At 38.0% G+C, this 26,108-nt stretch overlaps 5 protein-coding genes and 1 long non-coding RNA gene across 15 annotated transcripts; 3 read left to right on the top strand and 3 right to left on the bottom strand.

Moving 5' to 3' along the window:
* The first annotated feature begins 5 nt into the window (after window positions 1–5).
* Window positions 6–1,549, top strand: LOC132704772 (probable ATP-dependent RNA helicase DDX49). Its single transcript, XM_060675006.1, has 2 exons — window positions 6–1,217; window positions 1,267–1,549. Exons 1-2 carry the CDS (start codon window positions 77–79, stop codon window positions 1,545–1,547), a joined length of 1,422 nt encoding a protein of 473 aa, XP_060530989.1. The 5' UTR covers window positions 6–76; the 3' UTR covers window positions 1,548–1,549.
* Window positions 1,550–2,379: 830 nt separating this feature from the next.
* On the bottom strand, window positions 2,380–7,980 carry LOC132705003 (zinc finger matrin-type protein CG9776). Of its 10 annotated transcripts, none has more exons than XM_060675394.1 (8): window positions 7,416–7,980; window positions 7,273–7,359; window positions 7,048–7,196; window positions 6,738–6,825; window positions 6,494–6,678; window positions 6,204–6,418; window positions 4,445–6,051; window positions 2,380–2,759 (listed from the first exon to the last, which is right to left on the bottom strand). In XM_060675394.1, exons 5-8 carry the CDS (start codon window positions 6,662–6,664, stop codon window positions 2,464–2,466), a joined length of 2,289 nt encoding a protein of 762 aa, XP_060531377.1. In that variant the 5' UTR covers window positions 6,665–6,678; window positions 6,738–6,825; window positions 7,048–7,196; window positions 7,273–7,359; window positions 7,416–7,980; the 3' UTR covers window positions 2,380–2,463. The 10 variants fall into 10 exon arrangements, with proteins under 10 accessions (XP_060531377.1, XP_060531372.1, XP_060531371.1 ...); XM_060675389.1 differs by lacking the exon at window positions 6,738–6,825 and having other exon boundaries at window positions 7,048–7,159; window positions 7,416–7,602; window positions 7,664–7,979; XM_060675388.1 differs by lacking the exon at window positions 6,738–6,825 and having other exon boundaries at window positions 7,048–7,159; window positions 7,416–7,593; window positions 7,664–7,979.
* A 346-nt stretch (window positions 7,981–8,326) lies between these two features.
* Window positions 8,327–13,425, bottom strand: LOC132704397 (26S proteasome non-ATPase regulatory subunit 10-like). The gene is made up of 4 exons (XM_060674366.1): window positions 12,497–13,425; window positions 9,019–9,225; window positions 8,718–8,963; window positions 8,327–8,661 (listed from the first exon to the last, which is right to left on the bottom strand). Exons 2-4 carry the CDS (start codon window positions 9,124–9,126, stop codon window positions 8,335–8,337), a joined length of 681 nt encoding a protein of 226 aa, XP_060530349.1. The 5' UTR covers window positions 9,127–9,225; window positions 12,497–13,425; the 3' UTR covers window positions 8,327–8,334.
* LOC132704395 (coiled-coil domain-containing protein 40) lies at window positions 9,245–19,406 on the top strand. Its single transcript, XM_060674364.1, has 5 exons — window positions 9,245–10,093; window positions 10,619–12,365; window positions 17,028–17,162; window positions 17,219–17,442; window positions 18,938–19,406. Exons 1-5 carry the CDS (start codon window positions 9,350–9,352, stop codon window positions 19,160–19,162), a joined length of 3,075 nt encoding a protein of 1,024 aa, XP_060530347.1. The 5' UTR covers window positions 9,245–9,349; the 3' UTR covers window positions 19,163–19,406.
* On the bottom strand, window positions 18,520–18,956 carry LOC132704398 (uncharacterized). The gene is made up of 2 exons (XR_009619278.1): window positions 18,824–18,956; window positions 18,520–18,760 (listed from the first exon to the last, which is right to left on the bottom strand). It is a non-coding gene; the product is annotated as an uncharacterized LOC132704398 (long non-coding RNA).
* Window positions 19,407–19,564: 158 nt separating the features above from the next.
* On the top strand, window positions 19,565–22,551 carry LOC132704396 (protein FAM151B). The gene is made up of 5 exons (XM_060674365.1): window positions 19,565–19,703; window positions 20,437–20,484; window positions 20,548–20,685; window positions 21,009–21,244; window positions 21,300–22,551. Exons 2-5 carry the CDS (start codon window positions 20,457–20,459, stop codon window positions 21,822–21,824), a joined length of 927 nt encoding a protein of 308 aa, XP_060530348.1. The 5' UTR covers window positions 19,565–19,703; window positions 20,437–20,456; the 3' UTR covers window positions 21,825–22,551.
* The last annotated feature ends 3,557 nt before the right edge of the window (window positions 22,552–26,108 follow it).

Raw genomic sequence — 26,108 nt, 5'->3', positions numbered from 1 at the left:
ATAAAAGAAGAAATTTGTTAGGTTAACGTAACATTAATCAGGTTATGTTTTTTACTTGAAAATTCAAAGATGAAAAATGTCGAGCATTCAAGTTTCATTTTCCGAATTGAATTTGAACCAGTGGATCATCAAGCAGTGCCAGGCAATCGGTGTAAACAAACCGACTCCAATTCAAACAAACTGCATCCCTCAGATTTTGAGAGGTAAGAACTGTATCGGTGCCGCCAAAACTGGCAGCGGCAAAACGTTAGCGTTCGCTTTACCCATACTACAGAAATTATGCGAAGATCCATACGGCATTTTTGCTTTGGTTTTAACACCTACTAGAGAATTGGCTTTCCAAATAGCTGATCAGTTTTCAATAATTGGAAGGCACATACACTTGAGGCATTGTGTCATCGTAGGCGGAATGGATATGGTCGAACAAGGTTTACAGCTTTCCAAGAAGCCTCACGTTGTAGTCGCAACGCCTGGTAGATTGGCCGATCACTTAAGTAACAGTGACTCAGTATCATTTTCACGGATTCGATTTCTTGTACTCGATGAGGCCGATCGACTTCTCGGCGGGCATTTTGATGAACAGATTCAAACCATTTTCAAAGCTTTGCCGAAAGGAAGACAAAACTTGTTTTTCTCCGCGACTATTACGGATGCTCTTAACATACTCAAGGACACAATCAAAGAAGAAGTATTTGTATTTGACGATAGCTCAAAAAATGAAATTGCGACTGTTTCCGGTTTGACTCAAGAGTACTTGTTGTGTCCGAAAGACGTGAAAGACGCTTATATGGTTGAATTTTTGCTTAACTATAAGGAGAAGAATGAAAATGGAAATATTCTTATATTTACTTCCACTTGTAAATATTGTGAGATATTATCTCTCACACTAAATGAACTTGGCATTGAGAATGTGGCTCTGCATTCAATGATCCCTCAAAAACAGAGGTTAGCCTCCTTGAATAAGTTTAAAAGCAACATAGTAAAAATTCTCATAGCTACTGATGTAGCCAGCCGAGGCCTGGACATACCAGCTGTGCAACTCGTTGTAAATCACAATATCCCTAGAATTCCTAAGGAATACATTCATAGAGTTGGGAGGACTGCTAGGGCGGGACGTAGTGGCAGGGCAATCACATTAGTCACACCTTATGATATTAAGTTGCTTCAAGCTATAGAAGAACTAATCAACACTCAACTTATTGAAGTCAAAGTTGATGGTAAGTTTTGTGACAAATTAATATTTGCCGTTTTCAATTGGTTTTTTAGACAAAGAAGTTGCAAAAATCTACGCTCAGATATCTGTGACAAAGACTGAGGCAAAGTTGAAATTGGAGGAAATCAATTTTTATGAAAAGAAAATGATAAATATGAGGAAGAAGTGGATCCAGGAAGGATTGAATCCAGATCAAGAGGAAAAGAAGTTTTTAAGGAAGAGGAAGAAAATGTTAAAAAATAAAAAGCGGGGGAAGGTGGAAAAGACAGCAAATCAAGCAATTTTACAGGAAGGCTTCGCGCATAAGAAATTTGACAACATAAACCAGACGTAAAAACATAATGCTTTTTTTATTTATCCCCTCCACACGTAAAACAGAGTTCTATGGCGCATAATACTTAACTATGTTGGCTGGAAATTTCTAGGCAATTTTATCAATAGCTCTTATCCACTTTACTTGGTGTCCTCATGTTTACCCTCGCCACGGCCAAGTACGCGGTGAAACCATATGTATAGCTATCAAATACCTACTATAGTAAAAATTTATGCGTCGCAGGCGGCATTGCTATTTTTGGAGAGAAGGTTTCACCCACTGATGTGCACTTTGCACCACTTTCTTTCTAAATAACATTTTCCACACATTTAACTAGTTTTCATAGAACATTTAACAAGATCTAGGCATATTTTGAGAACATACTACAGGAAAAGTGTCGCATCTAAACTTATTGACGATCTGTCAGCGGCCATGTTGGTTGTTAAATATCGCAAGGGCATTGGTAAAAACGAGATTTTAAAACCACTCTACTGTTTACCATTGTCCTCTCCTTTCTCCTACAACTTCTCTGTTTATTAAAAACTTTTATTTAGTTTTGTTTGTAGGATACTTTTTTTTTCCTGTGTGGGTAATTTGGTTCTCGTCAGGTGTGAACAGTGATTTGTTTGCCTTAAAATTGGCAACATCTAATATTTTGTAGTGTAGTTGCACAGCAATAAATGTATTTATTATTAAATCTCGCGCATGCCCCTGTCGAACGGACCTTAAAGTTCCTCTATTACTGGCACAGACAGCGCCTCTAGCTATATGGGTGAAACAAATAGCAGCAGGATACAGTACAACGTTGTTTCCATGTCGGGCAGAATAAAACACAAGATTTAATCAATCAAATCATTATTAATTATTCGTACAATTAACTGCTGACGGCAACTCAAGGACAACTTAATAAAATCGCAGAGAAACAAAGACGCCAAAACTAAAACGTCTGCGCGGCCATATCGTCGGCGCATATCCCTAGCATTGCCAGATCGTCATCGGGCGGGAGAGGAGGCGGTTCCAAGGGCATGGTATAAGAATGCGGAGGCGGCGCAGGCGGCTGCTCTTCTGCCTGGTACTCGTACTGTTGCTCACTATACATCATGCTATAATCCTGATAATACTGGCCCATCATGTTAGGGTCCATGTTCGGACCATTTTCAGAGTACAGGTTGTCCTCGTTTATACTATTGTTGGACATAGGCGACTGTTTATCCGGGTCCGTGTCCTCCATCCCTGCAACCGGAATAATAATAAATTGAAGGGATAACTAATTGAATAAATGAAAAATATATTGATAGGGATTAATAGATTGTCTCGAATTTCGTTCTCTGATAGAATTTAACGTCCCGCGCAGAGCTCATACAACAAATTATGGTTTATCTTCATCTTTGACATGCTTGTGTCTACCGAAAAGTGTTGATTATCACATTCCTTAAGAGCATCAAACTGATACCCAAATAATGGACACGATTAAAATCACAAATTAGAATATTTGACACACCTAAAGGGAAGTGTCCAAAATTGTAGAGGATGAGTACAAACCAGTCTTAAATAAGCAAATATTGGAAGAGATATGGCCCAAATACATAAGCAAACAGTTTGACCACAGAAATCCTTCTTTCCATACTCAAATGCAAACAGAACACAGTCCAAAGATCCAAAAAGCTCTAAAGTGGAGAAGCAGCCAGGCCGGAAAACACTTACCCGGAACTACAAAACCGGAAACTTGCCAAAGAGTTTCGTTTAATTAGTCAAACTTTGAAACGGTTCTTGAAGGTAATACACAATCAAATTTGAGAAAAATGTGAACAAGATATAAGTGAACAACAAATGGGATTTCATGAGGGACTAGGGGCTAGGAAAGCCTTGTTTGCGCTGTCAGTATTTCTGCAGAAGTGTAGAGATCAGAAAAAGGAAGTGTACATGTGTTTCGTAGATTACACAAAAACCTTTGACCGCAATAAACAAAAGAAATTACTGAGCATTCTTAAAAGTGGAGGGCCTAGACTCCCAAATTTTTAAAATTATTCAAAAGCATCAAGAACATCAAGTGGTATCAGTATGATTAGAAGGCTTCAAAACAACGATACCCATAAAACATAGAGTTAGACAAGAGTGTGTGCCGAGTCCTCTACTTTTTAATATGTACTCACAGTTGATATGTCAAAGTGCCCTGGAGGAAACAAACGACGGCATAAAGGTAAATGGAAGATTGTTGAATAACTTGAGATACGCCGATGACACAGTTATGATTGCTGACAGCTCTGAAGGCCTACAAAGACTGCTAGATAAGATATCTACCGTGAGCAACTCGATGAGCCTTAAGATAGCTACAAAAAAAAAACAAAGGTTATGATAATAAATGGTAATAGCAAGAGTCTCAAATTCTAAATCTCGAAGACCTAAATCCCAATGTAGGAGCAAATATCGAAATGGCAAGAACAAATTTCCTAAAGATGCAAAATCTTTTCTATGACAACAGTCTAAGCAAGCAATGCAGCGTACATTCCACACATCTTTACGATGTTGAGCACAATGAATAAGCTAGAAACGTTTGAGATGTGGACTTATCGCAGAATGTTAAGGATACCAAATTTGAAAGTTCTACGTCGAGTGAACAAGGAACGCTAGCTTCTCGATACAAATAAGAAATCAATAGAGTATCTCGGTCAGTTTTTGCGACATATTAAATACAATTTCCTTCAACTCATAATGGAAGGTAAGATCAAGGGAAAACGTTGTCCCAGAAGTCGACAACGCTCTTGGTTGAAGAACATCAGAGACTGCAGTGATTTGCTGTAATTGTTGCCGATCTTCATTAAATGGAGATGGCACTTTAAGAAGAAGAGAAAGGGAAGTCGGCGTCACAGCTGACCTGCATTGGAAAAAGAATGCTTATCGCCCACAAAGTGACGTACCAATTTTAGGGGGCGGCGGAGGGGGTGGAGCCATCGGCTGGTCCTCGTCGTGTTTCTTTTTCTTCTCGGCACCGATGGTGGGCGCCGCGGGCGGTTCAGGCTCTACTTTCGGCGACGGCGGCGGCGGCGGGATCGTCAGTGGGGGTATCGACGAGAGCACTGGGAAACATACCACGTCCGGTTGAGGGATAAAAGCTCGCGCCAAGTTGCCCGACTCAAATCGCGTCTTGCGTTGCGGTTCGTATTCCGCCTTTTTGATTTCCTTCCCCACGGGTTTTTCCTCGATCTTTTTGTTCTTGAAGAGGGGCATGCGACCGATGAAGGGCAACTTCTTGTAACTGGGCGGGCCCGGCGGTTTCTTCTTGTCGTCGCTCTTGCGAGGAGCGGGGCTGCCGCCTCGCGCCCTCTCCCTACTCCGACTGCTGCTGTTGCTCTCGCTATCGCGCCGGTGCCGTCTTGGGCTCTCCTCCTTCCGCTGTTGCTGGTGATGGTGATGATGGTGGCTACCGCGTTCGCGTTGTTCCATCTCGTCGTCGGGTCGTTTGACTGCGCCCTCTCGTGACGACGTCTTGAACTTGACCTGATCGCGCTCTTTGTCCATGATCCTTTGGTACTCTTCCTGCTCGCGCCTAAGGCGCTCTTTTTCCGCTCGTTCCGCGGCCTCTTTCCCCTCGCGTTGTTGTCGCTCGAGCGCCTCGCGTTCCCGACGTTCTACTTCTTTGCGTTGACGTTCCAGTTCCGCGTGCTTCGCCTTCTCCAGGTCCTGTTTCGCCTTCATCCGGTCCTTCAGGCTGTCGAGCATCGTTTTCTCTTTGTCGATCGGCTCCACGACTGTCATCCACTGGCTGATCAGCGCGTCTTCTGGGTCTTTCTCTTTCTTCCGATGCTCCTGCAGTAACTTTTCCAGTACGTTCCACTTGGTCATGTCCTCATTCATGATTGATTTCACTTGCGGCAGGTTGCGCATGGCTACCCGTATACTTCTAGATTTGTCGGCGGCCCCGCCCCCGTCGTCGTCGTCGTCCGAAGTGCTGTCTGATGAGCTTGAACTACTGCTCGATTCCGTCGACTGTCGCCGCTTCTTCTTCTTGCCCGAACGCCGTTTCTTCTTCTTCTCCTTCGACGCGCCGTCCTGTGACGCTCGCTTCCGTTTGCGTCGCTTCTTGCCGTCGTCCGAATCGCTCGAGTCTTGTTGACCCTTCCTGGTCAGCGCTTTTTCCCTGTCCTTCAACCACTCCATCTCCCAGTGCGGGTTTTGGTCTACAAAGTTCTCGAAGTTTTGGGAATGCGCCTGCGATTTCAGGTGGTGCGACGCGCAATGGAGGTCGCCGATCCACACATCGCACAGTTTGCAGTACCACGACGGGGCGGATATGAAAAACTGAAGACCTTTGATCGGGATTCGCTTTTTTGGGGCGTCGTCGTACGACGCCAGCAGGGGCTCCATCGGCAGTTTGTGCCACGGCGTGTTGTCGACCTCATTGTCCCGAGCCGAGTCCCGGTGCTCTTTGCTTTGCAAGTGCTGCAGGAAACTTTTTGCGGTTTCTGGAAACGCGTCGCAAGTCCGGCACCAGTGGAGCCCAGTATCGTAATATACATACGAATACCTGCGAAAAAATATTTTATACTCAACTTAAATAGTCCTCTCCACAAATTATCGCAAATGGTGGGACTCATTCACATAGAAGTAATTAAAACCCCCAATAGTTTAAATATACCTTCATTCTGAAATTTTACTCATTTACATATAGCATTTTACCTTTTATCACCTTCCACTTTGACATCTTCCTTCTTAATGTGGGGGGTTGGGGTTAGAGACTGCTGAATCCCTATCTCATCTTCCCCTTGCCCAAGTGGAGAATCCTTGCAATTAAGCTGTGCTTCCAAATTCTCAACACTCTGCCCATCTTTAATTATACTGGATAGCATTTCGATAACGTTTAAGATCGCCTTCATTTTTCCCTGGATCTGTTCCTAAAAATTCAATTAAATTAAATAATATGAAGGGAAGGGAAATTAAATAAGAAGGAAAAGAGCAATTCACTTTACCTGCAGTTTTTCATTCTCCTTAACAATGACCTTCAGTTCCTTATCAGAACTGCCATCATTAATCAAATCTTGCTTTTGATGCCGCAACTGCTCAAGCTCTTTCCTCAGCACCGACGCCTTCCTCACATAATCCTCCCGTTGTTTAGTCAGTTGAGCCTTTTGCTGCTGCATCTCCTGCACGACACCTAAAAACAGAACAAATGTCAGTGATATAAGGAAAATTGCATTAAGAAAAATGAACAACTTTTCTGTCATGAATTTTTGCGTACTCCATGTCTAATGTTTAGTTTAATTTTTGGCCCGCTGTTTATATTTGGACTGCCGACAATACCCTACGAAAAAATACAGTTAAAATTGATGGAATACAATTTATATAACATTGTTAATGGTATTTATACAAACCCCCTTCAATGTCACAGGTAATACAATAAATTCGTACCTCTAAACCTCATTTACAATATAACAATAATAATAGCCTAATTAAATATTTCAACACATAAATAATAATAAAAAAATAACAATTCTATAGTAATTGAAGGTAAAAATGTACAAACCTTCATTTTGAACTTCTTCGGGCGGAGGTAACGGGGGCGGTTGCGAGAAATCCTGGCTTAGAGTTGTCCAGTTATTTGCCACATAGGTATCTGTTGCGACAGCGTGTTCATTCTATATAGAGCATCACAACAGAAAAGCAATTAATTCCCTTAAAAAAGCATAATATTTGAAATCTAGTCATTCAGACAATTTGTGCTCCACAAAAACAGTACAATCATGTTTACCTGATACCCATATTGCTGATATCCATAAGCAGCGTATTCTGGGTAAGCCGTCGCATATGCACTCGCATACGCGGCATATTGGGCAGGCTAAAATAAAATCAAATAGTTAGTGTTTAAAAAAGAATATATACAAAAACACTTACGTTATACATTTTGGAACGGATTCACAAAATTTTCTCAAATTTTCAAAAGTAATTGTGAGGAGATGTCGCCATAACCCCTTAGCGGAATCTCTGTAACAGTGGTCAACCAGTTTTAACAATAGTACAAGACATATCAAATACAGTATAGTCGGCGTCGCTCGCCATGGCGACCATTGTTCTAGAAAAACTTTTTTACTTGAATAAATCTAAAAATTGCGAACATTGATTCATAAAACAATGGTACTTACAGTAACAGTAACCGTGCGTTTGTTTTGATTATAATTAAGCGGGTGGTAATCCTACAACTCAATCAAATATTAAATAAATGTAAATTTCTTGAACAAACTTTATAAACATGGCCACAAAACTAACTGACGCATGACATTTTACAAATTAGTCCTGCCAATATGGCGTCCACAGTTTTCCCATCACACGTGTTGAGACATTTTGAATGTTGTTTTTTTTATTGAACGTATAATGAATACTCCAAAAAAACAGTTACCCAATCGAAGAAATAGTGGGATATGGTTTGAATTTGTAGGATTCTTCTAGGATTTTTATAAGAAAATAGCGATCATAGAATAAAAGTAAAATTCATAGACCACCAGAATAGTGAGTGGTCTGTGGTAAAGTTCAGGTTGACTAATAAATTTTAATTGAATGATGATACTGCATCATACTACAGTTGCGCACGCGTCGAGTTATGTCCGAAATGATATATATTAAAAAATAGGTATAGATCATCAGATTTGTTTTATATTTATTTCCCTTATGCTGGCATATTAAAACAAGCAAGTAAAGGGTATAAATAACAACCCAAAAACCTAATGCTGGTGGTGCAATAGCTTACTTCGTTTCGCTCATATAAAAAAAACTCGTAGTAAGGCTTGAACAAATTTAGAAAATATAAATTACTAATTTATTTATTTATTTTGCTCTTTAACAATTTGGCCAACTTTGAGGAGCAAAGATCCAAAGGGGTCAATTTATCTTTGTTGCGCAGCTCCAAGTCGGCACCATTTTCGACTAACAATATCGCCTCTTCTTGTCTGTCTTCTTCACAAGCCAAATGCAAAGGAGTGTTGCCATAGGCATCTCTGCCATTGATGTCTAAGACGTTGTGATGTTCTAACAAAAATTTAACAATTTCCAAATTGCCTTTGGAAGCCGCTCGATGTAATGGGCTGCTTCCTCGCTGGTCAGTAATATTGATATCAGCCCCATAATCGAGCAATTTCATGCAAATCTGTGAGACAATTTGATAGAAAAATTTCATCAGATGACTACTTCAACTTCACTCACTTGCAACCAGCCTTTGGACGCGGCATATTGTAAAGCAGAATGACCGTAAATCGACTGCTGATTAACCTTGGCCCCTTTATCTAATAACAAACCAACAATCGGTGCATGACCTGCAGAGCTGGCCAGTATGAGAGGCGTAGACTCTGTATCATCAAGCGGATCAATAGGACTTTCAAGTTCCACTAAATGAGAGACCAGTTTCAAGTTTCCGCTTAGTGCTGCCCAATGTATTAGCAATCTTTCGTTCTATAAATACAATAGCTTGTTGCAAAACAATGTTATTAGGGGAAGAGATTCTTACCGAATCTTTCGATGTGAGTAAAGATGGGTCAGATTCTAACTGTTTCGATACGGAGTCGAAATCTCCTTTATGGGCGAGTTCGTGTACAGTTTTCTGCCTTTCCGTCATAGCCTTGGACGATTAAGTTCTATCAATGAATGATTTGACAAATTTGTTGATTTCGCACCCAATTTCGAACTTTTCTGAGGTTACGTTGTGATTTGTCTTCTATTAATAATCAGGTTAAAGTAATCAATTTATATCGCCATGACAACTACCAAATATTGGCTGTTTCAAGATTTTATTTGCACGTATCAAGATTTGAGTAAAATCCTCGAGATATCGCAAAATAATGGAAGAACACATGACAAAGACGGTACTGGACCCGGGACACCCGCTCCTGGAAAAATTCCAGGCGGCGCTCAAAGAACATTATCTCGTTCAAATAGCCAAATTACAAGACGAAATTAGCGAGTTAGAGCTCGAGACGAAGCAAAAAATTACTGAAAAGGACTTCATAGGGATTCAGGCTTACGAAATCCAACAGACGGTGTGTCGTCAACAACGTACCATGGAAGAAACATCAAAGGAACTCCAAACGGTCATAGCTGCGCGAGAGGAAATCGAACACCAACTCAAAGAAGAAAAAGACTACTATAATGAAGTCCGCGAACGGCTAATCGAGGCAGAAAAGTTAAATCTAGAGCTGAGGAACGAAATTAATGCTGTCAACTTGCTAATCAACCAGATTTCGCAGTGGGAGATGCAGGTCGAGTCGGATTTGGTAGTGAATCAACGGGTAGCAGAAAAAACACGTAAAGACCACCTGAAACTCGCCGAACAAAAACGGAAACAAGACGCGCAGATTTACAACATAATGAGAGCCATCTGGAAACTAGAATCAGAAGTGGAAACGATGAACATGCAAATTAACCTAAAGGAAACGGAGAAAAAGGAGATCAACCAAACCGCGGCTGTTGGTGCCGCAAATTTGGAAGCTCTTCAAACCGAATATAGGTGTCTCATGCACGCTTGGAATTCCGTAGTTGTAGCGATAGGGAACAGGGATAAAATACTGGATTGCTTGAGGCTTGAGGTAAGACCTTATAAAATAATAATAATAATGATATTTGATCACTTTATATTGAACATCTGATTGACTGCCACAAAATGACATCCCTTAAGTACTGAAATATTATGAGTATTACATAGTTACTTATATACTAGGAGTTGATCTCTTTAGCAACATTACAATACACAATTTCGTAAAAAAGTTGGCTAATGTTGGTTAATTATTAAATTTTGATGTTGATACTCCTATAATTGTTTTAGTAAAGATTGTAACAAATAACAAATAAACGACACCTGAAATAATTTAAATAAAATTAAATTTCAACTATAACGTACCTTTCAGTCAAACTTTTGCGTTTGTAATTGACTTATCTTGTTGTTACCTACTCCAACAAAATAAGAAAAAAACAAGCACTACCCTTCCAACGAGATGCATTAGCAAATGAAGAAAGCAAAAAACGAATAATAGTCCAAACTAAGAAAAGATTATTGAGTTTCTTGGTCTTTGACCTAAACACACAGCGAAAATTAACTGAATCGTTCGTTCTAGGGCGGCAAAGTGCGCGAAAAAATCCAAACCACTGCCTGCGAAATCGAACAGGTTAAGAAGCTGACGAAGAAAGAGATGAACGACAACGAACGCTTGACGATGAACAAGGCGCGAGTCGAATCGGACCTAAAAAATTGCAACGCGCAAACGCAAACCCGCCTGGACGAGTACCGCACGGAAGAGGGCGCTGCGTGCGCACTGCAGGCCGTCCTCGACCAAACGGAATTCGACACATCGCAAGCTAGCAGCGAGAATCGCGTCCAACAAACGACGTTGTCGAATATGCTCAAGGACTATGAAAAAATAGCCAACAAGAAAATGGACACGGAACAAAAACTGTCCGATTACATCGAGGACAAGGCTATGAGCGACAAAATGGTCGGCAACTTGCACAGACAGTTGAAAACCTGTCGAGAGCGCAGAAAAGACCTCGAGATCATTCTTAACGAGGCCGAGAACAAATTGAGCCTGTTGCGAGCCGAAATCGAGGCTCAGAAGTTCGCGAACGAGGAGAGTAGCAAAGTGCTAGGGGATGCCGAACGGGACAGGTCCGTGTTGGAGCAAGAAGCGGACTGCTTGGACTCAGAAAAGGGCAAGTACGAGCTGTTGTTTCGCAAAAAGGAACGCCACTTGGGCGTATTGGGTAACAAGCTCGAGCACTTGCTCGAGAAGAGCGACGGGCGAGAATTAGCTTCGCCTCAGGAGCTCCGCATTGCCGCGTTGGAGAAACAGATCGACGAAACTTTGGACCGGGTGAAGGGTCTGCAGCGCTTCTGGCTCAGGGAGCAGAAACACCTGCTCAACGTGTCGGACGAGCGTCAAGCGCAACTGAACAAGCTCAACTTGTTGAAGAAGCAGCGACTGATTCTCGAACAGAAGAACTTGCAGGCGCGGAACGAGTTGGATGAGTTGAAGACGCGCGAGGAAAAAATCGGGAGGAACGTGAGGCAGCTGCAAAACAAGGCCGGCATCCTCTGCGACGCATTGTTTAAGAAACGAGGTCGGAAAACTAGCCTGGACGATGATAATTTCTACCTGCGGACGCAGTACGAGGGCAATTTGAAAGACTGTGAACTGGAGTGTTTGAAAGCGGAAGCACAGGTAGCAGAAATGGAGGACGACAGGGTGAGACTGACCGAGGAGTTGGTGGAAGTGAACCGCAACGATCTCGATTGGGAGAAGAAGGTCAAGCTGGCGAAAGAGACGAAGGAGAACATTAAAACCGAACAGAGCAAGGGAGGAGAATTAGAGAACATGAAACAGGAGATCCAGAGGATGAACGTTATCTACGGTCAATTGAGGAAGGCTCAGGAAAAACTCGTCAAAGATTTGGATCATTGCGTTTCCAGGAGGGACGCGATATTCACGGTCGCAGAGGCGCGTCAGAAACGCTCCAAAATTGCGGAGGATCGGACAAGGATTAACCTGACTCGAAAAATGGACGATATCAAGAACCAAATAAAACGGTACGAGAACGATATCAAAAATATAGCGGAAAAGGTGACGAAGTTGGAAGCCGAGAGAGGGCAGGTAGAACGTGAATTGGACGCTTTAATGGTCGAGATTAAGGTGTCGGAAGATTACGCGAGATCATTATCGGAAGAAATTGAGGCGCGGAAAACCAACAGGCAATTGAAGTTTGAGGTCTTGCTCCTGGTACAGAAGAAGCTTCAGGTGTATGGGGATTTGGCGGCAAAGAAGACACCTTACGTCAAATACAAGAGGGACCAGCAGCTGTTCGAATACGGTAAAGAGAAGGGACTGAATAGTAAGCTGTGTCGGATCGTCGAAAATTTAACTACTGATTTTCCAACTCGCGTTCATGAGCTCGCGAGGTTATACAATACCCTCAAAGTTTACGTTCTTATTACAACGTACCGTGGCACCCTCGAGACATAGATCGACCATATACTCATTATAGGCACATTGCATTTTGTAATCACTCAATATATCGAATTAAAGGCACTTGAAGGCTTAAATTTTATCACTACAAACTATTCTCCATTATAACCACAACCTCAACACTAACGACACTAATATAATTTGTACTTCGCTTTGTATTTATCTGATATAAAAAAATCGGAAAAATCTTTAAAATTACTTCACAATGACATACAATAAAAAATAGGTTCTTCTTCTTCTTCCTGACCACAGCCACATAAGGTCATTCGACCAGCATACAAATATTGGTAATATTCATATTTCCTAAAGGATGCCTTCGTAAGAAAAGGATCTAGACTATTCCACCATCCTCCAAGGTTGTTAACATTTTCTTAATTTGTTCAGAGCTTACAAAAAAGTACTTTGACCGTTAGCAAAGAAACGGCTTCCCCGGCTTCCGCCACGGACGACCATCCGGGCCCATCCGACCTTCAACCGGTGCGGAAGACAAAAACAGCGGGACCTACACCTATTACACAAACTAACCAAAACTTGCACTAAACACTTAGCACACTAAAGCCACACAAGGCAAACCGATATCAAGTTTTTTCGGATGATTAGAAAGGATTTTGCCAAAAGCGAACGGAGGTTAAACCACCATGTACAATGCTTACTAGGTTGTTCCTTGACTTCTTCCTCTTTTCGTTTGCGTTTTAAAGGACACAAATTTTGCATAAAAAATTCTAATTTGTGGATGTAAATCGACGCAAAGTGTTGGTTTTTATAAAGTTTAACTTCAATGAATCATGTAAAAGTGAATAGGCAATGGCCCCAAGACCACTAGTCAGTCGAGACCCAGTTTCCTCGACGAGTATGTAGTAAAACCCAGATTGTTAGATGCGACTAATAAAATTCACATGTTGCACCGCGCATGCCCATTGGTGAGTTATGGGAAAATCAGAAGTTGAATGATTTTCCGAGCACGCACTTTGCACCATTCCTTTCTACTGTCATAAAAAAGCAGCATCCATATTTATTAACGCCCTGTGACCACTCACAGATGATTATAGATAAAAACGTGAGTGAGTGAGCAAAAAAATGTTAAGGTTACTTCATAATATGACTAAAACCTATGTTAATATTAAACGTACAATTTAAAAAAAAAACAAAATTTTACCAAAATAACAAAGCATTTTATGCTCCAAAAAATGTCATCGTGTCTACCACCCAAAAATTACCAGTTAAAAATACATGCGTTTTTAACAGCAGCTTTTTAACTGATGAAAATACATGAAGAAATTGTGTCTGTCTAGCGAGATTTAGCAATCTGATATTGACATCCCAATGCACGTTAAATGTTTTTAGGATCAGTTATATAAATATCTCTGTGGGTTTCCTGTTTTCATTGTCCTGTCGAAGTATGGTTTAAAAATTATTGTTAGTGATGACTTAAAAATTTTAATCTTCGCTCAGTGTCTGCAATTAATGAATGACCCTAACATTGTCGCCCATAGAGATGTTAGAAAAATAATTTATGGACATAACCAATAATAAAAATGTCGCACCAAAAAACAAAAAAAACTGCCCAGTGGTTCGAATGCCAAAAATGTCAAGCCACAATCCCCAACAAGGAAACGGAGGAGCACGAAACATTTTGTCCTCCAAAGAATGAGAATATTCGACATTCATTCATTTATAAAGGAACACTTTGCGGAATATTGGACGCTAAATCCAACGAAGACATTAAAAATTTAAGCAGTAGGGACAAAGACAATTTAGTTTTTGTCAGTTCCAGTGCTATGCAGCTATGTTCCTTTGCGATAGGTGAAAATGTTTTGATAGGAGGATCCACGCCTATTGTTAAAAAAATATGGCCTACAAACGAGAAGAGTTTGACCACTGTCCTTCTGACTAAAAATTGTAAAACATTTCTTTTTTATGAGTTTTAAATCTATAATTTTTATTTTGTAATTTTTCCAGGCCTAGAAATGACAGGTTTGAGTGCTTTACAGTATGTTACAGTAGCCAAATTTAACAGCAGTCCCATTAAAGCTGCTTGGGCTGATTTGGTTTTGTTAAATGGGCCCAAAGGCTTTGAAATTACCCAAGAACTCAATAATCGGTTGACAAAATCACATTTGGGGAGTATTTTAACAGCTGGCAATATAATTTCAGTTATGTTTTATGGTAAACTGTTAAAATTTGTCATTAAGTTTATAAGTGCAGTGCAAGATATTGACATTAGCTTTGAAAAGCTTTCATTAATTGAAGGTTATCAATTTTATATTTTTGATGATCATACGAGATGGAAGATATACAGGTGAGAGTGCCCAATTTTACTTTGTAATTGATAAAGTTTCTCTGCTATTTTAGCGGGGAGCAATCCTTTGTTGAGCAAAATTTTATGAAACCCATTGTGGCAGGCTTAGATAAAGAAGTTTGTGAAATCACAGAGTTGGTGAATGTATGTTTAGGCAGTGCTAAATCTATACCTGCCATTTGTAGTCGATCTGTCCTACTTTATGGCAATTCCGGTACCGGGAAAACTAAGCTGGCGGAAACAGTTGCCTATCAATCAAAGGGCAGTGTAGTTAAACTGAGCCCTTCAGATTTGTACTGTAATTTTTCTGCCAACCCTGAGGAGGCTATAGCTGAATTTTTTCAAACTGCCATAGATAGTGCTCCTAGCATTTTAATCCTGGACGAGATAGACATTCTCTGTCCTCAAAGAACTGGCAGACTTACCGACTCAGAAAAAAGAATATCTTCCATTATAATCAACAATTTCGATAAGCTGAATACATTCAGAGACTCCCGTGTATTTATTATAGCAACAACCAATAAACTGGATAATGTGGAGCCCTGTTTAAGGCGCTATGGAAGGTTGGACAAAGAAATTGAGATCCCCAGTCCAGATCCGCGAAGTCGTAGACTAATTTTAAGTAAATTTCTTGAAAACTTGGACAACAGTCTCACTGAAGATGATTTGCTGGAGATAGCTGCCTGTACTCACGGGTTTGTTGGAGCTGACCTGCTGTCGCTCTGCTCGCAGGCAAATTTAAATGCCACTAGGAGGAATAACGTCACAATACAATTTGAAGATCTAAAACTAGCTCTGAAAAAAATTAGACCCAGCGCCATGAGGGAAGTGCAAATCGAAGTAGGCTCATCACTTTTTATCCAGCAATTTATTTATTGTACTGAAGTGGTTTTTACTTGATGAAAATCTATTTAAAATATATTTAAATGACAGCTGTTTCGGCAACACGTGCCTTTATCAAATGCGAATATCAAACGGTACCGATATTTATAAATACAAAACAGGTAGTAATTACTTAATGTGATCCATTGAGTTGGTCATTAAGTAATACATTCGAACCTCTCATCTTATTAATCTCCATAGCTTCTAGTAAATTTAATTTTCTATTTTTTGGAACAGATGTAAAATATCGAAATTGTCATCAAAAATTACGCTATACATTTAAATTTAGAAAAACACAATTTTGACAATTTCGATATTTTACACATTGTTACAAAAAATAGAAAATTCAATTTACTAGAAGCTATAGAGATTAATAAGATGAGAAGTTCGAATGTATTACTTAATGAACGGATCCTCCTTGTTAAATCTCAATGTAATACCTCACATTAAGTAATTACTACCTGTTTTGTATTTATAAACATCGGTACCGTTTGATATTCGCATTTGATAAAGGCACGGTGTTGTCGAAACAGCTGTCATTTAAATATATTTACGTGAAAATCTGAACAACGTTTGTTTTTATTTAACTAATTTGGTTTGGTTTGGTTGAGGTTATAGTATATTATAGTAGCTAAAAAAGCGCTTGGTACTCAATGTTCACGGCGTTGCCAAACTTGAATATTTCTCTTATCGCGGAATTTCATAAAAGTATAAAATTGACGTATAGCACGACCCATAAACGAGTGAAAAAATAAGTTGAATATTCAAAAATATGTGCAATATGATTTTATTATACTTCTTATTATATAAATATTTTTTTTTAAGTTGGGTAACATATCAGGGGTTATATTTTATTCAAACGAAATATATAAAAAAAGTATGAAAAAACAAACATTAAGAAAATAGAAAGGGCAAAGGAAAGAAAATCTTTGACTGTACCATAATCTATTATCTCAGTTATTATAAAACCTATAAAATTATATAGGTAAACTTTATCATTACTAATTACCAATTCACACCTCTAACCTAGTCTTAAGGTAAAGGTCTTATTTGATAGATAGCGAATGTTAAATGGTCCGATATTGGAGGCCAGGATAACCTCAAGTTGATTCTAAAGCAGGCTGTAGAGTGGCCTTTAAAATACCCAGACAGCTTCAAACGTCTCGGTGTTACGCCGCCGCGGGGCGTGCTTATGTTTGGACCACCCGGATGCTCAAAAACCATGATAGCTAAAGCGCTGGCCACCGAAAGCGGTCTAAATTTTTTGTCTATTAAGGGTAATTTTATTTTAAAAGGTAGCGAAAATTGCAAACTTGTTCATTTCAGGTCCGGAATTGTTTAGCAAGTGGGTAGGCGAATCGGAGAAAGCCATCAGGGAGGTGTTTCGGAAAGCCAAACAAGTGGCGCCATCTATTGTGTTTTTTGACGAAATTGATGCGCTCGGAAGCGAGAGGACTTCCGGTATTTCAAGATTAGGAATTTACATCGGAATCTGGTTTGATTTATAGCATTTTCAGGGTCATCCGCGAGCGTACAGGAGAGAGTTTTGGCCCAACTGCTAACTGAATTAGACGGAGTAACTCCGTTGGGAGACGTTACGATATTGGCAGCGACCAATCGACCGGATAAAATCGATAAAGCCCTGTTGAGACCAGGAAGGTTGGACAGGATCGTGTATGTCCCGTTGCCTGATAGAAATACCCGGATGGAAATATTTAGGATAAAGTTGAGCAACATGCCGGTAAATAGAAACAGAGAACGTTTTCTGTCATTTTTTTAAATACACTTTAATTCGGCGATTCAGCCAGCTTCTCGGTAAGTGGTGTGCGGTTAACTATATCCAAGAAGGAGGATGCCTCCATAAAGAGAGTGTGGACTATACGGATAAAAAAAATCAGAAAATGTAAAAAAATCATTTAAAGCTTTAATCATCAAAAAAGCGACAGACAATCTTGACAATAAAATTTAAATGAGTATCCTGAAACAATATAGAGTTACTATAACCAGACGATGTGAGGTTGGCATTAATAAATGACTCATACAATAAATAGTTCTCCACATTTGCAGCCCTCAGTGGATTTAACTTTAATTCTACTCAGGCAAGCAGGAGAGCAGCAGTGGTTGCTTGTCAGTCTACACATTACTTGTGCTATTGAGATCCAACTTATGAAACCAGGATATAGATGGTAGAAAAATGTGAGCTGTATGTAATTAATTCATTACCATAAGCTTCTCTCAGTCTGTGTTACTGAAATTACATTTTGCTAGTGGAGTTTCTCCTTGAGACTGAGTTGCGTCGATTGTTTCCGATGATTCAATGGAAAACCATTATTTATCCATTATTAAGTACACATAAATAGTGGTCCTTAATTAAGTGGCGGTGTGAGGTCGATTGCAATCAAGTTGGCTTTGGATTTATTTCGCAATTAGGAATTTTACATATTCTGGTCGGGTTGTTAAGATGATCAGGAGGGAATGCTTTTTCACAAACATCGTTATTTTTAACATTCTCCAATCAGCAACAGTTGAAACAAATTATTATAGGATTTACATATTTTTAGACTACTCGTTAGATGCGAAAAATATTTACGGTTTAGGTTATGATTTTTACTTTTAAAGTTATTATTCAATCGTTTGTGGGAAACACTATTTTTCTCCTTCAGAAGATTCTTTTTACATTTAATATCTGGACCAACCTATAACGGGATCCGCCTCCTAATAAGCTGACACCTCCGAGTAAAAATCCTCTTCTACTAGGTGCTATTAAGTAGTAATGCTCTTCGATAGCAAGAGCCGTTTTCTTCGCCAGGGGCGAACGCGCCTAGGCTGACAAATAACTACTCCTTGGAAGCTTGGATTAAATTTAATGAAGTAATAAAGAAATCAAAATCATTTAATACCTACTATTACTATTTAATCTACTATCGAATTATTAGCTACTCTCTCTGGAGGTTCCCCGAAGCACATGCCATCATATACAAAGCATTCAATCATCGCAAACTGCGACATCAAACCAAAGAAGATATTTGCAGAACGCCAATTATAAAAGTTACCCAGACCTAAAATTTCGTTGAAGTCATTCACACCACTTCACCTGGTTTTCCGAAAAAAAAGTTCCTTACCTTAAATCATCATCAGTACCAACACTTCCAACAAATAACCAAAAATTCTCAATATATTGAAGAGCTTATTCAGTAAGATCAAATATTTTTTGTTTTTAATATTCGCATTTATAGACCATCGACGTGATATTAGAAGAATTGGTTGACGAAACTGAGGGATATTCTGGGGCCGAGATCAACGCTGTTTGTCACGAAGCCGCAATGGTGGCATTAGAAGAAAGTCTTCAGATTGAGAAGGTGAACAGAAAGCACTTTGAACGCGCTCTTAAATTGGTTCGCCCTAGGACGTCGAAAAGTCTAATTGATTTGTATCAAAGTTATATCGAATTAAAGTTATAATTCTATCCTCCAATAATAAGTACTAAATAAAATTGTCTACCTTTTAATAACGTTTTGAATAGAAGCGCCCAAAAAGACGTCTGCATTCGGCGGTAATCTGTATTACGAAGCCAAAGCAAAGTATAACCTCACATCATTACGAAATGGTTCGCACACTGCTTTTCGCATTTCTCGCAAAATTATCTTTATTACAATGCTAATCAAATATCTTACATTCTATGGTGTAACGATATTGGATTTAATTATGATTATTTTATACTAAATAAATTGTACTAAAATACTAATTAAAAGTGGTTTACCCCAAGTTTTCTATGGAAATACTGACTAAAAATCGTTCAACAAAAAGTAGTCCATAATAGACTTCAACTGAAAAAGAAGAAAAAGCGATAACCTACCTGCACATCTTGACTTGGCTAAACGATTTCTTAATTGAGCATAACCTTAAAAACTCAAAATTTAATTGATTTAAGATTTTTTGGCGTTTTAGTTTTAACCGAGAAATTGAAGTGAATAAAAGTAAAACGCTAAATCCATGCTTGCAGTAAGTAAAAATATTAGCTGGATATGTTTATCTTATTGTGTACGATTCCTTTGCATAAAACGCTACTAGATGGATAGAATTATATTGAAATAGATTGAAGACCAAACTATTATGAGATATATATCCATAATTCAAAGCATAGAATGGAAAATGGTTAATAGAGGGTTTTATTTTTTACTTTTGCTTGGATGTTTTTGTTGTTTACTCTCACAATGTAAGTCATCTTTAAATGTAAAATTATTGATCTCCCGCATTTTTCCAAACTAACCGTTTCCGTATGGTTGGAAATGTATAATTGTCGTTCATTATATTATAAATTACTTTCGATTATTTTGTGGAAGTTTTTTTTTATTTTGTAACATCTTTTTTGGGACCGATATCATATTGGTGTTTTATTTTCGTGAGTCGTCGAATCCTGGGTAGATAACCACCCGTTGCGCCTTATCTAAACGTAATAAACGCGTGTATCTCACCATCTGCGAGGGGGATTGAACACGCAGACGAGATAACAAATAATTAATTTTGTTTGATTTCCTCCTCCTTCTAATCGGTATGGAGTATAGATTTTTATTGTAGTCGGTAGCAGTGCGCCAGTGCGTCCGACTGATTCATTTACTGATCCCTTTACGGAAAAAAAAGAAAATTAAGTGCGCCAGTGCGTCCGACTGATTCATTTACTGATCCCTTTACGGAAAAAAAAGAAAATTAAGGATTCAATCGAATTACTTTTCAGGTTGATACTTTTTCACTGCAATGCTAAGGGGACTGCTTGTTTTGCTTTGTACGTATCAATTTTAATTTTTGTTTTTATTGTCTATAATTTTGATGGTTGGTTTTATTTAAGTAATTTTTGCTGTCTCTCTGATGACATCACAGGCTGACACTGGCGGTTTCTTTCCGGATATAGAAGGAAATTTAACGAAGATAACGTGGGCGCATGCAGTCAATAACCAATCGTATCTGGACGAAGTTTTGAACAATGGTAACCATTTCTTTTTTCGGCATTAAAACCGATTTTCATGTTACACACAATACAAGTTTGTACTACCATAGATCAGGAGACTGTGTGCCAGGTCCAGAGTTACACACAATTAGGTCCTTCTATTCTTGGTGTCACCTATTAGTGGAGGGTAGAATCATCAAATAGGTATATCGCGGCTTCGAGCGCGGTTTTTAATTAAGTCATTCTGGACACGTAATCCAAATATTGAACGATTTGTATAAACTGTAATTAACAATTATTTATTGCTGAGCTTTCTAATCCTAATCCATCATTTTGGTTAAATTACGCACTTGATATCGTAGACGGAATAATGATGATCGAAGCAGACATCAGTCTGGGAAAGGTAAACGGTGATGACAAAGTAGTCCCTATAATGGCCCATCCGCCTGACAATACATCAGATATATCACTTGAGAGTTTTCTGCAACAGATCGACGCATTCAATCAGGACGAAACTAACCGGAAAGGCGTCAAACTCGACTTTAAAACGATCGAGGTGTTTAACAGTTCTCTGGACATAGTTGGCAAGTATGAAAAGGTGGTTGCAAAATTCAGTTGTTTTCGCATCGTGACCCAAAACTGACCAATTGTAGGCAAGCTATCCGATCTGGATCAATGCCGATATCTTACCGGGACCAATCGACGCCTCTACTCTGCCGGTAGATGCCGACCAATTTCTAGAAAATATCGCACGTTTTCCCAACGCCACTTTATCTATAGGCTGGACCACTATGTACGGAGCGACGATGACCGGATCGTACGACACGGAGCAGATCGATGCGATGCTTGACGTCATCGAAAGGCACAAGATATCCCAGGCAATCACGTTCCCGGTCAGGGCCGGGCTAGCAGCCGAGAGTCGGGATTTAATGAAAAAATTGCTTGGCGCGGTAGACGGTTCTACGTTAACCATCTGGTCCAGTCATGGCGACAACGTTGACGTGGAAGATCTTAGGAAACTAGTTGCGATGGCCGGCATCAATAAAACCTACATCGACGTGCCGGCGGAGCTTTTGAGTCAGTTGCATTTGGACGATTTGCCAAAAGGTGGCGCTATTAAGGTCACCGCAGGAGCATTACTCTTGGCGGTTGTTTGTGTCACTGCGACTTTGTTCTAACGTGTATTGTAAAGGAGTGTTTATAAAATTTATAAAGTTGTGTGGAATGGTTGTCTTTTACCTTGCATGACAGCGGTTAGGATAGCGGTACTACACTAAATAACTCATAAAATCAACAGTAACATTGGATTGCATCTGTCAAATGCACAGATTAATTTTAAGCTTATTTTTGAATACCGCCATCTAACGTGGGCATGTTTAAACCTTTGTTGCATAATTTTTGTTAATTTTACGGCGCAACGCCAGAGGGAAGGCAACCAGGGATTTTCCTGATACAAGGTTAGGAGGTTAGGTTTTCTTTTGGTGGCTTTATTGCTTTTGCCATTCTTCATGCGGGTTTTGGAAGGAATCCGCAATTAAAGGTTGTTAAAATAAAGCTCTCCAGAAGTAATTTTTGTATGTTTGGCAGTTATCGATATACCTATACCAGGAGGAATCCGCAATCAATAGCTATTAGATGAAATGTGAGCTGCTAATACTATAAAACTGGTGCGCTTTAAACTGCTGTGATCTTCACTCGCAAATTGTGTAAATTCGGGGCATATTGCAAAACTGCCGAAAAAATGCCACATTGAAATGGAAAACTCTCGAGAATTGATGTACTGTCAGTTGCTATGTTATCAGCATAGGCATGCGAGTTAATAATTTTTAAGAAAAATCTTCCATTCCGTACATACATACTAATGAATCTTATCAAATAAATAACATGATATAACAATAATCATGTGCTGAAAGGGGCATTTTAACATTAATAACGTTTTACACGTGGCACACTTCTTGATTATATGACGGTTTTCGAACGTAAAAAAAACAACACTTTAGACTGAAACAAAGAAAAGAAAAGAAAAGAAAAACGAATCAAATCGGTATGCAGATGTACCCACATGTGTATTGAAGTTCGGTACAAAAGGCTCGAACAACGAACAATTTCGAAAATGATTATGAGCGTGCACTGGAAGTGTCTACATGACGTCCAATTGAAAGCAAAAACTTTGTATTTCGAGTAATCCGACCAGCCCGATAGAACAGATGTGTTGACGTGGAGCAAGGTCGTGTAGTCACGCACCCCCATTCAATTGTCGAGAAACAGGGATTCATCATTTCAGATTATGTTGGCAGATTAAGGGTCCATAATTGTGTTCCATGTCGACCCATCGGTGATTCACTGCGCAGCTAAGCACCTAAAGGTGCGGTTTGACACGTCGATTCTTCGTTTTGAGAATTGGATTGTGGGCGTTATAGGGGGTATTGCTATAATGTTGTAAAATACAAACAAAACGAACGAAATGAAATGTCTATTAAGTTATTAATAATTTTTGATATACCGGACGTTCCATAGGAACAATTTGTGGAACCAACAGAATTTAGAACGTTTTATTTGAATATATGCTTCAGACCCATGTTTATGTTTAAAAATAAAATTACAAAATAATTAAGAACTAAAAGTTGAGATTTTCACGAAATTATATATATTCGCATGACAATTGTGACAATATATATATATATATATATATATATATATATATATATATATATATATATATATATATATATATATATATATATATTCTCACGTATTGATTCACGGATGGAAAAATATGATGACACTATATTCCGGGATATCATCCGTTCGCTCGTTGAACTCCGACTGGAATCCTGCATCCGACTGGAATCCTGCAAATCCTGCATCCGACTGGAATCCTGCAGACGTTTCGCCAAAATCTGTGTTCGAAGTGTTTTCGGAGCGCGAGCATTGAAGATGCCAAGTGAGATTTTGGCGAAACGTCTGCAGGATTCCAGTCGGATGCAGGATTTGCAGGATTCCAGTCGGATGCAGGATTCCAGTCGGAGTTCAACGAGCGAACGGATGATATCCCGGAATATAGTGTCATATATATATATATATATATATATATATATATATATATATATATATATATATATATATATATATATATATATATATATATATATATATATATATATATATATATATATATATATATATATATATATATATATATATATATATATATATATATAATTTCGTGAAAATATGAACTTTGAGTTCAAAAATAAAATTGTGATATATTTATCTAGAAATGTTCTGTAATTGGTTAAAAACGGTTTTTAAGTATGTAATATATGGCTTTGCTTTAATCACTGGACGGGCATCCGCCATAGTCAAGAAAATCGTTAAAATTGATTTTGCTTGGGGACAGGTTTTTTCAGAGTTGTAATTCATTTAACTATTGTGTCCTCTCATTTACTCCTCCAATTCCCCATAAACCGCCAGGACACATTTTACACATCATATTTTAATGCATCTTTATGCGGCTTATTATAAAGTATAGGACGAATTTTTCGTCCATACAATGTTCGATAGAACAATTTTTTGAAATATTTTGAATGTAACATTAGTATAAAACTTCCTTCATTGATAACGTTTTTAATGTGCCTTCACATAGAGATACTCAGTCCTGCAATATCAACTGGCCGAGCAGCATATAAGGCCACCATTGGAAACTAATTTGTTTCCATAAGTTTATAAATCTTCGACCGCCCCATAATTATATTAAAAATAATATACAAATTCATTGTAAATAAGAAGTTATCTACCTAGGAGTGAATTTGAACAGAAAACTAAATATAAAAAACAGTACATTTATATGTTTTTTTTTTTTTTAAATCTATATATATTTATATGGAATATACATAAATATATTTCTATGATTTTTAACACTTTTAATTTAATTTAAATTAAAAGTGTTAATATAATTTATTTAAAACGGTAAACAATTCAAAAATAGCTGAATTGCTTCAGAGGAATTTGGAAGGAAACTGATGTGACGAGCATCATGAAATATCAAATATATCAAATATCATATATATATATATATATATATATATATATATATATATATATATATATATATATATATATATATATATATATATATATATATATATATATATATATATATATATATATATATATATATATATATATATATATATATATATATATATATATATATATATATATATATATATATATATATATATATACGCGAGCATTGAAGATGCCAAGTGAGATTTTGGCGAAATGTCTGCAGGATTCCAGTCGGATGCAGGATTCCAGTCGGAGTTCAACGAGCGAACGGATGATATCCCGGAATATAGTGTCATCACATTTTTCCATCCGTGAATCAATACGTGAGAATATATATATATATATATATATATATATATATATATATATATATATATATATATATATATATATATATATATATATATATATATATATATATATATATATATATATATATATATATATATATATATATATATATATATATATATATATATATATATATTTACATACAATTCTTCTTTCTATTTTAAATATACAAAAATAACAAAACTGTTGAAAACTGGAAAAGATAAAAAAGTCTACGTAACTATGTTTTGTCATCCCTCAGACGTGAAAAAGCTGCATATTTACAATTTGTTACCTCTGAACATGCTGCTACGATTTTGAAGCGTTTAAAAAGAATAAATATTATGCCAAGATCCAAATTTGCCAAGATCCAAATTTGCCGAGATCCACAAATTACCAACAAATATTTATTATCCACTTTTTCCAATACCAGCGCAGATACTGGGTCCATTGAATTTTATGAATCCAATAAGATAAGTAACTCTGTTTTTGATTTTGTACTACCTTCTTAAGAAGACATTAGCAGAATCATGAAACTGTGTCATACTGTGTCTCCCGGTCATATTGAATTATATTACATTATATGGAAAAACAGCATAGTTTTGCCAGTTCAGTCAGGTTCTGAAAATGTTTCAACGATACTGGTCTTATTTGGCTTTTCAAAGGCATTCCATTGTGCGGATCATGAGTTATTGTGTGCTACTAAAACTAAATCACTTTGGCTTCACTGATCGATCTGAATCATTTTTCCAGTCGTTTTTAAATAATAGGCAGCAGCTCGTGGGAACTAATATCGGTATAACAGATTTGGTTGACGTTACTTCGGGAGTACCACAGGGTTCAATTCATGGCTCTCCATTGTATCACTTGTGCACATTTGATATGTTTAAGGAGGTCAAATTTTCTCAAATTCTGATGACACCTAGCTGTTACACACATTTAACTTAATTAATTATGATAACGTCGAAGCTAATCTTAGTTTGGATCTTAAAAGTCTTTCTCAATATAGTAAAAAACACAATCTTAAGCTCAATTCTAAAAAAAACAAATAAAACAAATTA

The sequence above is a fragment of the Cylas formicarius genome, unplaced genomic scaffold, assembly GCF_029955315.1.
Source record: "Cylas formicarius isolate icCylForm1 unplaced genomic scaffold, icCylForm1.1 PGA_scaffold_7__23_contigs__length_41026272, whole genome shotgun sequence".
Lineage (NCBI taxonomy): Eukaryota > Metazoa > Arthropoda > Insecta > Coleoptera > Brentidae > Cylas > Cylas formicarius.
This window is presented reverse-complemented; position numbering and strand designations above follow the sequence as displayed.

Bases quoted from the DNA above. Each gene is read 5' to 3' on its own strand.
- LOC132704396 (XM_060674365.1), top strand. From the start codon at position 20,457: ATGCTAAGGGGACTGCTTGTTTTGCTTT. The intron at 20,686-21,008 runs GTAACCATTTCT...TTGATATCGTAG, and splicing joins GGACGAAGTTTTGAACAATG to ACGGAATAATGATGATCGAA. The intron at 21,245-21,299 runs GTGGTTGCAAAA...GACCAATTGTAG, and splicing joins TAGTTGGCAAGTATGAAAAG to GCAAGCTATCCGATCTGGAT.
- LOC132704397 (XM_060674366.1), bottom strand. From the start codon at position 9,126: ATGACGGAAAGGCAGAAAACTGTACACGAACTCGCCCATAAAGGAGAT. The intron at 8,964-9,018 runs GTAAGAATCTCT...TTGTATTTATAG, and splicing joins TACTCACATCGAAAGATTCG to AACGAAAGATTGCTAATACA. The intron at 8,662-8,717 runs GTGAGTGAAGTT...ATTGTCTCACAG, and splicing joins CGTCCAAAGGCTGGTTGCAA to ATTTGCATGAAATTGCTCGA.
- LOC132704772 (XM_060675006.1), top strand. From the start codon at position 77: ATGTCGAGCATTCAAGTTTCATTTTCCGAATTGAATTTGAACCAGTGG. The intron at 1,218-1,266 runs GTAAGTTTTGTG...TTGGTTTTTTAG, and splicing joins TATTGAAGTCAAAGTTGATG to ACAAAGAAGTTGCAAAAATC.
- LOC132705003 (XM_060675385.1), bottom strand. The intron at 7,160-7,272 runs GTAAACATGATT...TGCTCTATATAG, and splicing joins ATCAGCAATATGGGTATCAG to AATGAACACGCTGTCGCAAC. The intron at 6,052-6,203 runs GTAAAATGCTAT...ATTTTTTCGCAG, and splicing joins AAAGTGGAAGGTGATAAAAG to GTATTCGTATGTATATTACG.
- LOC132704395 (XM_060674364.1), top strand. From the start codon at position 9,350: ATGGAAGAACACATGACAAAGACGGTACTGGACCCGGGACACCCGCTC. The intron at 10,094-10,618 runs GTAAGACCTTAT...CGTTCGTTCTAG, and splicing joins TGGATTGCTTGAGGCTTGAG to GGCGGCAAAGTGCGCGAAAA. The intron at 12,366-17,027 runs GTAAAGAGAAGG...TGTTCATTTCAG, and splicing joins CCAGCAGCTGTTCGAATACG to GTCCGGAATTGTTTAGCAAG.